The sequence below is a fragment of the Streptopelia decaocto genome (genome assembly GCF_964273445.1).
Source record: "Streptopelia decaocto genome assembly, chromosome: 3".
Lineage (NCBI taxonomy): Eukaryota > Metazoa > Chordata > Aves > Columbiformes > Columbidae > Streptopelia > Streptopelia decaocto.
Window position 1 is genome coordinate 93266151 of NC_138656.1, and position 12939 is coordinate 93279089.

Here is a 12939-nt window from a genome sequence, read left to right on the forward strand (position 1 = left end):
ATATCATTTTATGGGGAATGCATAACATTCTAAAAGTGAGAAAACTATAGGGCTACCATAAATATTACAAATGAGGCAAAACTTTAAGGACAGATAATAACTTCTGTTACACAAACCTATAGAACTATGGCAAAATAGACAAGGCTCTGGGACTGACAAGGACTTCTTCCATTTCTGAAGCAGATGGAGCATAGAGTAGTCTAAGCATGCTGGGAACAATTGCTCTGAGTTTATCTGAATTATGTTATACTTGTTTCTGACATCAAGAAAAGCTTCCTAAAAGCATGTTCATTTTTCCAAATATATATAGTGAAATGCATTCTCTCTCACTACACATCTTTTCTTGCTTTTGTCACTAGATGACCATGTTATTATGACTGCAAGTTGACCATTATATATTGCAGTCACTCTCAAGAAGCTACATAGCTAAGACATAATGGGCCAGCGAGGCCGGGGGATGGTAATACAAGTTAGAAGAGAGGACAGGCTGTGCTGATCAGAAGGACACAGCTAGACAAGGGTACTGACCAGCAAACTATTTACATGTGCCTGGCCCTTTTTGTCCCTGTATCCCCCTATTTTTCTCACTTGTTCCTCCCCAAATCACCTAATTCCCTCATTTTCCCCACCTTTGGTTCCTCCCTTAAATATCTGTAAGTCCTATACTATTTCAAAATGCTCTTCACCTGCATCCCGTAATGTGTCCCATACCCCATGGTCCTTGCACCCTTCTGTCCAAAAGGTGTTCCCGTGTTGAATCGCCATGGTGGGTGTCACACCTGAACACTAGGGCAGAGAGTTTCCTGGCAGAAGCCTGGACAGGGCGTCCCTTCCTCTGAATCCTTCATTTGGGTTCCCATCTGCCTTTGGGCTCTGTGCATCTCTGGGTTTCTGGAGATGGACCTGTGGTGAGCTGATGGGCCTGGGAGAGGACTGGGAGCAGCTGGGGTAGAGTGTGAACCGAGTTCCCCCACCTGCCATTGGCTCTCTCTGCTGCTTTGTGGGTGTGTGGGAGAACATTTATCACATAACCAAACACTGTTGATTTGAGGAGTTAAATGTCCCTATGATTTCCAACTCAGGGGGGTGGAGTTGCCTGTAGCAATAATTTAGTCACTTACTAAAATAGAAAACACGACACATTATTGTATGCAACAGTTTGGAACAGTGACTGTGTCTACAGGGGCAGCTTGACTCACTCTCCCAAGAGGCTTTGTTTTTTTAAGCTGTACATAGAACAATCTGTATCACTTAAACTGAGTCCAGTTATTGAGCTCTGGCTTTTCAGTAGTTTTGTGTGAAAGCAGCCAACAGTCAAGCCTCAGTCTGATATATTTCCTTTCATATTTAATTTAATAAAAAGTTGCTTGCATTGTGTTTCTTGCAGATTGTAAATCTCCAGTATTTAAGATCACACTGGTGAATTGAAGTGTTTACAAATAGCACCATTTCAGATCATATGAATACACATCCTCCAATGGTGCTATGAACATCTTTTTCTCTGAAATGCTTTTTAAAATGCTTCCTATGTATTTGATTTTTCTACTTTAAAAGTTGGTCAGGAAGACATATCAACAACTCGTTAGGTTAGCACTAGAACTGTCCATTGTCCAGGGAGATCTGTCGTTTCATGGGATCTAAGACTTACATGAAAATCTGTGGTGCATGCTCAGTCCAAAGAGAAAGCTTGAACTCAGAGTTAAGAGAGATGTTCGTATCATCATACTTCAACTCTCTTAAAGTTCAGGAGAATTCTGATTATAATGATTTGAACATAAATGTGGCCAAATTACTGTTGTTAACATGAAATAAAAGTCATATAGTTTTAATGAGACTAAACTATTAAAAATACTACTGTTGTATCTCACCAAAATAAACAGAATTTAGGACACTGTACTTCTACAAAAACAAACAGACAAACAAACAAACAAAAAAATCACAAAACACCAACTTGTTCAATCACTACCATCTCATTAATCAGCCTTTATTATTTCTTTTTTCTATTTTCTTTTTTAACAATTTCATCTAAGTAGAGATTGTGGCATTCCCTGATTGGTACAGGAAAGTGGTATGATCTGTAAAATGTAAAGCCAGTATGTTTGAAATATGAGTATAACGAATTTTGATAACTAAGATGTAGAAATGTTAAGGAGTGTATCAGGGTGTCATTGTTCAAGTAGAAATGGTTCATTCACCAGGAATGGAAATGAACACCTGGAGTTCTAAACCCTTTGTGTCGTTGTTACTTACATGTTGCACAAGAAACTGGGCCTTTCTGGGAAGCTGTTGGTCATACCATGGAGCATTTTGTTAAGCCAGCAATCAAGTGCTTTGCGAGCACAAACGCAAATTTAAAAGGAGAAGGATTTCAAAGGAATGTGCATTGCTAAATTGAGTAATTGTGTCAATTACAGTGGTTTAGTGGTTTAGTTTCACCATGTGTTTCACATAGGTACATATGTGACAACATAAAATGGAGTCCTAACTGTGACATTGTATTTCGTAAATACACACCAAAAAGGGCCATCCACAGCATGTGTTCACAGCATTCTGTGTGTTCCTTCAAACATTTCTGAGAAACATTCATGGTAGTGCTTCATAGTCCAAAGCATTTCAGCAGGTTTTCTGTGCGATGTATTCCCCCCATGTATAAAATTAATTTCAAAGTGCTGAAGTGGGAATAGTCATTTGCTCCAAGCTCTGTAGAGTGAAAATCAGCCTGCAAGCACATTGCTTCTGTGCAGCTATGTTTGGCACACAATGTCACCTTCAGAGTTGTTTGGGTCTGCAGACTAAATCATGCAGTTTGGTGACAGCAGATGCCCAAAGGAAATTTCATCAGATGAAAAAAAAAAAAAAAACCAACTGCATTACAAGGTTTCTGGTCAGCGGTAAGAGACTTTGAGGAATGCTGATCAGGGTGACTCTTCTTCCTGATCAAGGAAATTTATTTTCTGGGTCATTTGCTTTTAGCTGGGCTTTAATTTCCCCTTCCCTTCCAATGTGAGGAATGTCATAAAAGTTGTACAAAACGTACATATATCCACAATCACACACTATTAATGTCACTGCTGTGTTACCAGTTTTTCAGCTTCATATTTTCATCCTTGAGCAGTGAAATCATTTTTATTATTTCAAGTCTCATCTTCCAATCAGAAGTACAAGTTTCCTGTCTATACGATTACAGAAATAAGGTAAGTTAATAGGGCCTGTGGGCTCCATGATACCTACTGTTACCACAAGACAAATAAAACAATACCTAAGTATCTACTGGAGATTGGAACGGAAAGCCATATGCCTGAATTATGCAGATCTCTAACTCCTCTTATAATAGTCTTTCAGACTCTTTCAGGAGCATGTGTTGTAGCTCAAATATGCAATTTTCTTGCTGCTTCATTGCAAACATGATAAGTAAGAGGAGGAATAACCCAACTGCTTTAAAAATATTTTTTCTAAACTCAGCTAAGAAAATATTTTGCACTCTGTTCATGAATATTTCTGTGCACAAGAGCAAGTTTGTTTGGGTTTTTTTATTAGTATATGCTATGCTGCAAGCCAGTGAGAGAAACAGTGGCTGCTGAATTTTGTGATGGCAAAGGGAATTTTTCTGAAGACTTTTGTACAGCTCGGAAGACTGGAAAATACAACACTTGGTAGTAATTTCCATATTTTTTTCAATATTATCTTTGCAAATATGTGAGCTGATATTTAAGAGAACTGAATAATACTCATGCCACAGCATATATGACTGTTGATCCTGGAACCAGACACTGAATTGATAACTGTTCACAGTAGTCAGTGATAATATAAAGAAGTGGATTATCTGATTGTAATTCTGTAGCCTGAAGTCTTCATCTCTTTCAATCCCTTTCATCTGTCTTGTTTTTTGCAATGTATTGTAAAGCTGTGGTTCAAGACGTGTTGCCAGTGAACACTGAAAGGAACATTAATTTTAACTTATAACAGAAAATTCAAAGATAATGAAACCATTATTTTCTTTCTTCTTTGTCACTTTATTCTTTCATCTTTGTTAAGATTTTTTTCAAACTATGGTTGATTTTTTTTTTTACCTCTCACTTTTATACTCGCCTCTGATACTTTGTACAATGTTAGGGAAGTAGGTAACCAACCGTATTAATGTATTTATATAATGGGATAATTTGTCATTATTTGTTTGTGAGGCAGTGGGACGTATAATACCTTATTACTTGTTCAGTGCTGGGAATGCTGAAGAGGACCATGATGAATGGCATGGCACTGACAGGCAGACATAGGACAAGATCAAGGACAAGAAGTTGATAAAAGACTTTGTACTCTGTCAGCACAGTGTGTGTTTAAGGCAGTCTGTTAATTTGTAATGTGTTTTTGCATGGCTTATAGTCAGAGCCATTGGGACACATCTCTGTTCTTTCCCACTTCAGACTGTACACTGCAAGAGAAAGGGTGGGAATCAGCTTGGATGGTCTCCAGGCAGGAAAAGGGAAATAACCAGTGTGGTTAGCTGTGCCCTCTGCTATTTCAGCCATCCCGAAACATTTTATAAAGAATATTTTGAAGGTGGAGTTATCTTGCTGGAAACAATTTTATGAATCACTGTATTTTTCATACAGTTGTGGGTTGTTTTTTTTGTTGGGTTTTTTTTTCGGTCGTTGTTATTGTTTTTTTTTAATTTTTAAGTTAAAATATGTAAGAGTATGGCAAACTACTCTATCAAAATCAAACTAATGAAGGTCATTGCATAAAAGGTATCTCACACACTGGATGTTTTACACTGATGCACATTTACCTATCAACTTTTTGATGCGATTGAATAAAGATCTCTTGATTAATAACAGTTAATGTAGAGAAGAAACTTAATAACAGTTAATGTAGAGAAGAAACGTGATTCAAAATGTGGTATAAAATCTGTAAGTGCCACTCCAGAAACAGATAAAACATGACATAGTTGTCAAGCTGGATATATTGAATTAGCCAGAAATATAAGCTTTTGACTCAGGATTAATTTAACATTTTACTCTCCAGAGACCAAGATACGGAGGACTATTTACAAACATTTACTGCAGGTACCTATCTACTAAGGATAGGGCAGTTAATTAGATACTATGTCTGATTTCTATTGAGTGTGAGAAATTGCTTCAACACTGTGGAGAAAATTATGAAGAAGTAAACTAAAATAATATATAATGATTTTCATAAAATATGCCTCTGGGGCTCCTATTGCCTTATACAGTATTTCTCCATTTGGTGACCACATGCTTTATATAGGTACAGCTCCATATGGTGGTCATGCACCAATTCAGGTAACATCCAAGCACCATGCACACACAGGGGAGGACCAGCAAGGAGAGGAGCAGGAGTGGGGGGTGATGGCTGGTTCACACATGCAGGTAGTGCTTCTGCAAGTCAACAATAAAAAAGAACAGTCTGATCAGGGAATTTGAAATTCCCTAAACCTGTCACTGTGTCTGAGTTGCTCATCTGGAGAAGATGAAATACTCTGCTTCCTGCTGGCCTCATGATAACCCCACCACATAAATCTTTTTGTGCCCAGATACTAAGTTTATCCCACTATTAGTGATATACTGGATTTACTGTTGTTTTAACTTGGGTAACCATACTACTGATTTGTATTTGTTACTGTCCTGTTATTCTAAGATGAGTCTGTTACTATGTGTTATTGAATACATTTCATAGCCCCAGCAAACTGTACAGTTAAAACTGGATGAAAAGGCCACAAAGAGCTGGAAGGAGATCCTCAGGTCAAAGATCAACATTAGTTATGAAAATTGCTATTTGCCAAATGTTTTGAAAGTGGCTGTGCTCAGACACCCAGGGATAAGAAATTAAAAGGTCAATTTGCAAAGAATGTTTTGTGATTGTGCTCTCAACTGGAGTTCATACATCTATACTCAATTCTATAATACACTCCAGACTTTGTGTGTAACTTTGTGCAAATAGTTTAGTTTCTGAGTATACTGTGGTTCACATTTTTCAAAATCAGAAAGAAAAAAAAAAAAAAATTGTTCCCTTGATTTCACAGAGAATGAGTTCAGAATTTCTAAATCATTTAGCTTTTGTGGCAATGAAGACCGAAGACAAAGAAAATGCAGAGTGGGAAGCAGTTGCAGGATACAGAGAAGATAGGCTTCATCCTACCTAACTTCACAAGTTTGTAATACTTCACTCTGACTTATGACCTAATGCTACTTTTGTGTGTGGTGTGGTGAAATAAGCATTTCAGAATACTGTTCACCTGACCTGTATAAGGTAGGTGTTTTATGTGAAAGGCACTGCATCCTAAATGTGCTTAATTTTTACACTGACGTAAAGTGCAGCTTTAGGTGGTCGGCTGTTATATCTATATCACAGATGCTCTCATTTTCTCAAATGATTGCCACCCATTGTGTGCATGTGCCAATTTCTTCTAAGGAGTGGGAAGCTTAGGGCCTAGATATGTCTCTTTCTTATAGTGAAAAATATAGAAAAAAAATAGGTAAGCAATACTGTGAAATTAAAAGTCTAAAAATTATTAAACATCAATGTGAAATAAAATGTTTTCATATTACTGCATAGCAAAAATTTAGCACATACCAGATATTTTTGTGAGAGTACAGAAGGTGTAATTATATGTAAGCTTTCCCCATATGAAGATCTTCGAAGTAAAGTGCAGTTCTTCTACCCAGTTCTCGTGAGCTGTATGTAAAATTGCACTGAAGGTAAAGATCCAAACCAGAATCTGTATTATTTTCTGAGTTGAAGACAGAGCTCCCATCTTTTTGCCTTTATATAGATATTCGTTCAGGGTGCATCCATGTTAAAGATTATGAACACAGGCCATTCATTCAGTGTCCTCTCTGAATAGCTGTCCTGCCTTCAGGAACTCCTAAGTAACATGTTGACATTCTCTGATACACCTTCCTCAGGACTTTGAGCATTATTCTTCAAAACATGTCACTTCTGTCTAAGATGTTTTGAACTTGGACTGTCTCTGAGGTGTCTCTAAGAAGCACTTTAAACCTGCTTGACAGTGTCAAGATTTTGACATCTGACAGTTGACCAAATATAGCATACACAACCTGTTTGCAAACACTGAATATTGCTGTCTATATTTACTGGTATGAACTTTTTTAAAAAAAACTGCTTATCTTTCTGTACCATTTTCTGTTAATTTATGGCTATAAAACGTCATCATCCACTTGGCCTGGTAATTTTTCTCCCAAGTCTGTTTTCTTAGATGTCATCCTAAAAGCAGGAGAAAACAATAGGCAAAACCACAATTTAAGACCAACCTTTTCAGTACTGTTGGGAGCCCGTGCCATATATAGTATCACAGGCCATGTATAGATGGTGATACTTGTCTCTGGAGTCAAAGATAGCGACTTCCTATGATGGTGAACTTAGCAAACTAAATTTTGTATAACATGTTCAGTTTACTAAGGCCAGTTCCCACTTCTGCTATCTTAAAAGTCTAGCCCCATACCCTTCATTTTAGGTAAAGTTATTTAAAGATAAATTTAAAAAATAACCTTAAATAGGAACAGTTCTGTTCTCAACACAGTTTTGTCGTGTCTTCAGCAAAACCTTCAGCCAGTAAATCTATCACTTTGTTACATAAGGAAACACAACAGAGAAAAGTTGAGTCTTGTCTCAGTAGCCCCAAATTTGCTGCCCCCCAGTTAATGGGCCAAAAGTGTTCTTGCTTGAAAGAGATGTGGTTTTAGCTGTGAGTATGAATTGAGATCTTTGAGCCTTTTGTTCTAGGATGTGTCAAAACTGCAGTGAAATTGAAACTGATATGTAGTAATAATATAAGAGTATGGATATATATAAAAGTTTTCTGTATGTTGTATAGCACCTGGGCAGTGGGAGCAGCATCTTTCTACTGTCCACGTCCTCCTGTTGTAGCTCACTTTGTAGGACATTCATTTGTCAATGTTCCATCCATCTTTATAGAGAATGTTGAAAGAAGCAAGTAGAAAGGCAAGAAAATAACTCCTCAGTTAGAAAGCTCCAAAGAAACAGCTGAGACAATGGCATACTTCATCCTGGGAATGAAGTGTTTCACCCTACTGGGCAGAGCTTGTCAGGAATAGACTCTTCAGTGATCTCTGTCAGTGAACCAAATTACCTGGCACTCTGGAGTTACATGAAAGAATTTGCCTTTCCTATTATAAAGGGAACAAGAAAAAACAGTAAAAACAAAGGCCTCCTTTATTTTAAAATCTTCTCTCCTAAATATTTTGCTTTGTATTAAATAAATAGAAAGAAACAGAGAAAAAAATAAAGGAATAAAGAATACTTCACATTAAAGGAGCTGTCTGTCTGTCATAGCTTCCTGAGAATCATAAAATGCTGAACTTGAACCTCCCTCCCTCAGGCATGTTCAGGTAATCTGAGGGAGTACTGGTGAACTGCAGCCAACAACAAATCTAAATACGGGACAGTTGTGTTTTTCCTCCACCACTGCACATGACTCATAAAGGTCTGAGACTTGAGGTTACGCTCAGTCAGACTAGATTAAGAACAAACTCATTCTCAGTTTTCTTCTAATTAGGACAAAATCACTGTTTCATAGAGAAATTTCCTGGCTCCCATTTCAGATCACAGAACAAGGCACAATGTGCTGCCTGTGTGAAGTAGTGCTTAATAAATGGGACAGTACACTCTGTATTGCTGCAGACTGCAAATCTGTGCTAGAAAAGGTTTGTCAGAGCCTACATCTGCACCTCTGGTCAGAGGCAGATACGGAGGCAATATCTGCCACTTCACTGCTGACATGGCAGGTGTCCCAGGTTGCAAATTTAGATACAGATTCCACAAACTAGAGATGGTGATATCATTTTCACAATTACATGTGATTGTTTCTCCCACACTGTAAGTGTTGAGGGCTAGATGATGAAAGGTACCTAGGCTAACATAGGTTTACTCGGGGAAAATTATAATTCTTTACTAGCACTTCCCAGTCTCGTTTCTACATGGTGCAGCTACATATTCCTTCCTCCCCCATTAGTAAAGCTGGATCCAGTCACATTTGGTGCTCAGGTTGGTTGTAAATAACTGCACAAATCTTTTAAATCTAGCCCCTTACCCAGTCTTTCAGGATTAAGCTTTACTCAGCTATTCTTCCTCTCTGTCTTGTGTTTCACTAAACCATATTGTCAATATGAGCATTACGTTATCTCTGCTCTGACCATCAACTACAAGAATTGAGCACAGCAGCCTGGCTACTCGGCTGCAGCAAGCGGTCCTTGAGGCTGTGGGGATGCTTAGCACCAGTGTTCTAATGTCTGTTTACCAGTACAGATATGTGTATAGACTTGATTTCATTTGCTTTTTATCTGCTTTTTTAATCCCACTGTTTTTCTTAGCATAAATTATAAATTTCTGTGTTGCAAAATCAGTAGGTGTTTGAATGAACTTGTAGCCTGCACAGCTTTCGAGGAGGCAGGAGTATATGTAGTGGTTAAAGGCATTTTAGAAAAAGCTACGTGTTTTGCCTGGTCAGTGCCAAACATAAAGGAAATTTTCACTAAATTGAACCTAAATGACAGTAAAAAAATATAACTTATTAGTAGTGTAAATGATGCATTTTTTGATACTCAATTCCTGAATATTCAGATAGTACAAATAGTGGAGCAAATACTGTGAACAATATAATTCATGCAGGTTCTATTCACTGTGCTGCAAATTCATCCTTTTATAATGTTTCTTTTGATTATTTCCTTACCTGTGAAGAATTACAATTCCTCAACCTCTTCAGCACATCTCTGTACTCGCTTTCACACAGATGCGTGGCAGAGATGACACTTCTTTTAACAGGAGAATTTCTTTGTATGTTTTCTTTTGTCTATCTGAGTTTCGAGTAAATATTGCAGTGGATTTCTATTAATAGCAATGCTATCTAGAATCCAGGAGATGGCAGTCGTTGCCAATAATTCTGTGGTAAAAGAAGCCCCTTCACAAAAGCTGAAAAATAAAGAGATTAGACTCAGAAGAAAGTTAAACTATGTTTGTATGTATGAAAAATATTACAATTTATAAAATTATTAGTATTATTTATTAATTTTTAAGTTCTGAAATGGGCTATGTAGATAGAATCTGAAAATACATACGTTAAAGAATTTGCCCTAACACCAAATTTATTTTTCTTTAAATCCAGCTATTAATATTAGTCAACCAAGTTTCAGTGGTACAGATGTCTTTGGCTATACCTCATTCCTAGCTTATTCTACGATCCCAAATATCACCTTCTACTATGAATTCCGTGTGAAATTTCAGTTGGCAAACCACCACTCAGCTTTACAAGATAACCTGATTTTTTTCACTGGACAGAAAGGCCAAGGTAAGCTTTATTTTTATTATCTATCCTTACGAGCTTTCAAATATTCATTGAACAAATAGGATATAAATATATGCATATTTTTCTTGATTCTTTTTAGGATATAATTTTATTAGGAGGAAATAATCTCTTCAATACTTTATTGGTTTGTAAACACACAGTAAACAATCAGTTTGTATAAATGTTTCTTTTCATTAAGAAGTATAACTGCTTCCAGTTATTAAAGTCAACAGTTAATCTGATACTTGAGGTAGCATATTTCTGAACAAAATAAATGGAAACCAGAAGATTAAGGTTCTCTTTTCAGTCACAGAATCACAGAATCACAAAATGTTGGGGATTGGAAGGGACCTCGAAAGATCATCTAGTCCAATCCCCCTGCTGGAGCAGGAACACCTAGATGAGGTTACACAGGAAGGTGTCCAGGCAGGTCTTGAATGTCTCCAGAGTAGGAGACTCCACAACCCCCCTGGGCAGCCTGTTCCAGTGTTCTGTCACCCTCACTGAGAAGAAGTTTCTTCTCAAATTTAAGTGGAACCTTTTGTGTTCCAGTTTGTACCCATTACCCCTTGTCCAATCATTGGTTGTCAGTCATAAACATAAATTTCATTATTGACTACATTTATTTGGTGTGCAGTTTTGAGAGATGCTGTCTTAAATCTTCTTCCAGTGATACTTACTTTATTGGAAAATCCATGCATCCATCCATCCATCCATCCATCCATCCATCCATCATGCCACAGCCACCCGTCATTTCTTCTTCCTGTGTCCTCAACCAACCTGTTCCAGGAACAGCCACAAATTGCTGCTGTTGTCGCAGTGGCTGCACTTCCATGGCCCACAGTACTCTCAACATGGAAATCCAACCCTACGGTGGCCAGAATTTGACTCTGTGTTATTTACGAGAAATATTAAATCCTAATCCTTGAGCTCACTCAAGTTAACCCAAGCTAGCTGTGAATAAGTCCTGCTACAATCTGTGTAGCGAAGTATTCAACTTGGTCTGATTAACACAGCTGAGAAGCAGCTAATATAAATCTACTTACAACATTGTACTAAGATTTTAGCAATACTTCAGGTGTTCCTTCACAGCACCCCACTGTGGCAGGGTGATGTGGCCTCAGCATTGAAATGGGGTAAAACAGTAATACTACATGTGTTGTGTCCATCTTAGCATCACTGTCCATACGGGATCCATAATATTGATGAAAGCTGAGAAAAAATTAATGAAATGTTAATGCAGACTTAAAGCAGTCAGGTAGAAACTACTTTATACTTAATAGATCAGAGGAAACATAGTACTTATTTCTACCTTAATTGTTTCCACAATTGGAGCATGAGCTAACTTTTTGATTTGGAGCTGTCCTACAGGATTGTTGAAGCCTAGAATGGATATTTGGTGATGTGTCTTTAGGTCTAAACCCATCAGAGTAGGAGAGTGCCTTAGATACCTAGATGTAAGTCTCTACTGCTACATATCCAAAATATCACTAGTAGTTTGGCAGCTATGGCCCACAACATGTGGGAACCCTGTGCTTATGCTGAACAGGCTCAGAAAATTAATACTTCAGGAAGGTGAAAGAGGGGAGAAATTATTAGTTGCAGTTTTAAGATACTGAAGTCCCAAACTACATTTTTAAAAAACAGTTTGGGGGCGGCCTTATGCAGTTACATATATATTGTGCAAAACAACTGCAGTATATCACATCAATAGGATACAGGATATTCTCCATTTGCTATGTTAATACATTTGATATTTTCTAAGGTCTCGTTTTTTTTACTTAAGTTCCTGTACACTCTAGGGCTTCTTGCCCTTTCTCCTCGTGGTAGACTTCCAAGAGTCAGAGTTAGTCTGCTGCAATGCAAACTAAAAGACGTTAGCTTAGAATGGCTTGGCAGTTTACATATCTGCGATACAATTAAGCCTGTTACTTTTAATTTGCAAAGATCCTGTCAAATTTAGCTAGTGCAACTCAGCCATCAGCTGTAGTTGCTGATACCCTAGTATGGCATGTGGACGAACAGCCACAAATTGATTTACTTCATCTATTGAGCTGATTCTCCAAACTAGCCTAACACAAGTAAATATTAAACCACTGTAAACTTTTTTTTCTGTGTCTGTCTGTGTGTGAATCAGACTTCGCTAATTTTTTTTTCCAAACTTCAGCAAAATATGGTCAGGCCTGGCTGATCCTGCTAACTGAACTATATCCAACACTATTTTAACTGAATCCAAGTCTAATACCACTCATACCATGACAGCCACCATTTGATCGCAGGCAGCTTTTCCTTTCACTTACTAATTATTTATTGTTGTGGATGGATGAAATATTGTCTTTCTTTTTTGGCTAGCCAAATGGAAATGGTGCATTGACATTATCTAGAGTATTTCCATCTAGTAATTCAGAAAGCAGCTTTCAGAAGCCAGTGTCCCCATCATTAAAGTTTTATAACAATTATACATAGCTCTTTTGTAATATAAACAAACACAAACGAATCATTAGAACATTCTTTTCAATGACAAGAATGAACCCCCACATTCAGACATGTTTCTATAACCTTGGGAACTGAATTTCAAACTGTCAGTACAGAAATGGTAA

The 12939-nt window shown here is 37.5% G+C and overlaps 1 protein-coding gene across 1 annotated transcript in view; it reads left to right on the forward strand.

Moving 5' to 3' along the window:
* The window catches only part of EYS (eyes shut homolog), a gene marked incomplete at its 5' end in the record, with an annotated part of 687713 nt that overhangs the window by 636008 nt on the left and 38766 nt on the right, over positions 1-12939 (forward strand). The window contains one exon of the mRNA XM_082048968.1: positions 10160-10342. Within this exon, the coding sequence (XP_081905094.1) occupies positions 10160-10342 (183 nt within the window). The remainder of the gene's footprint in view (positions 1-10159; positions 10343-12939) is intronic.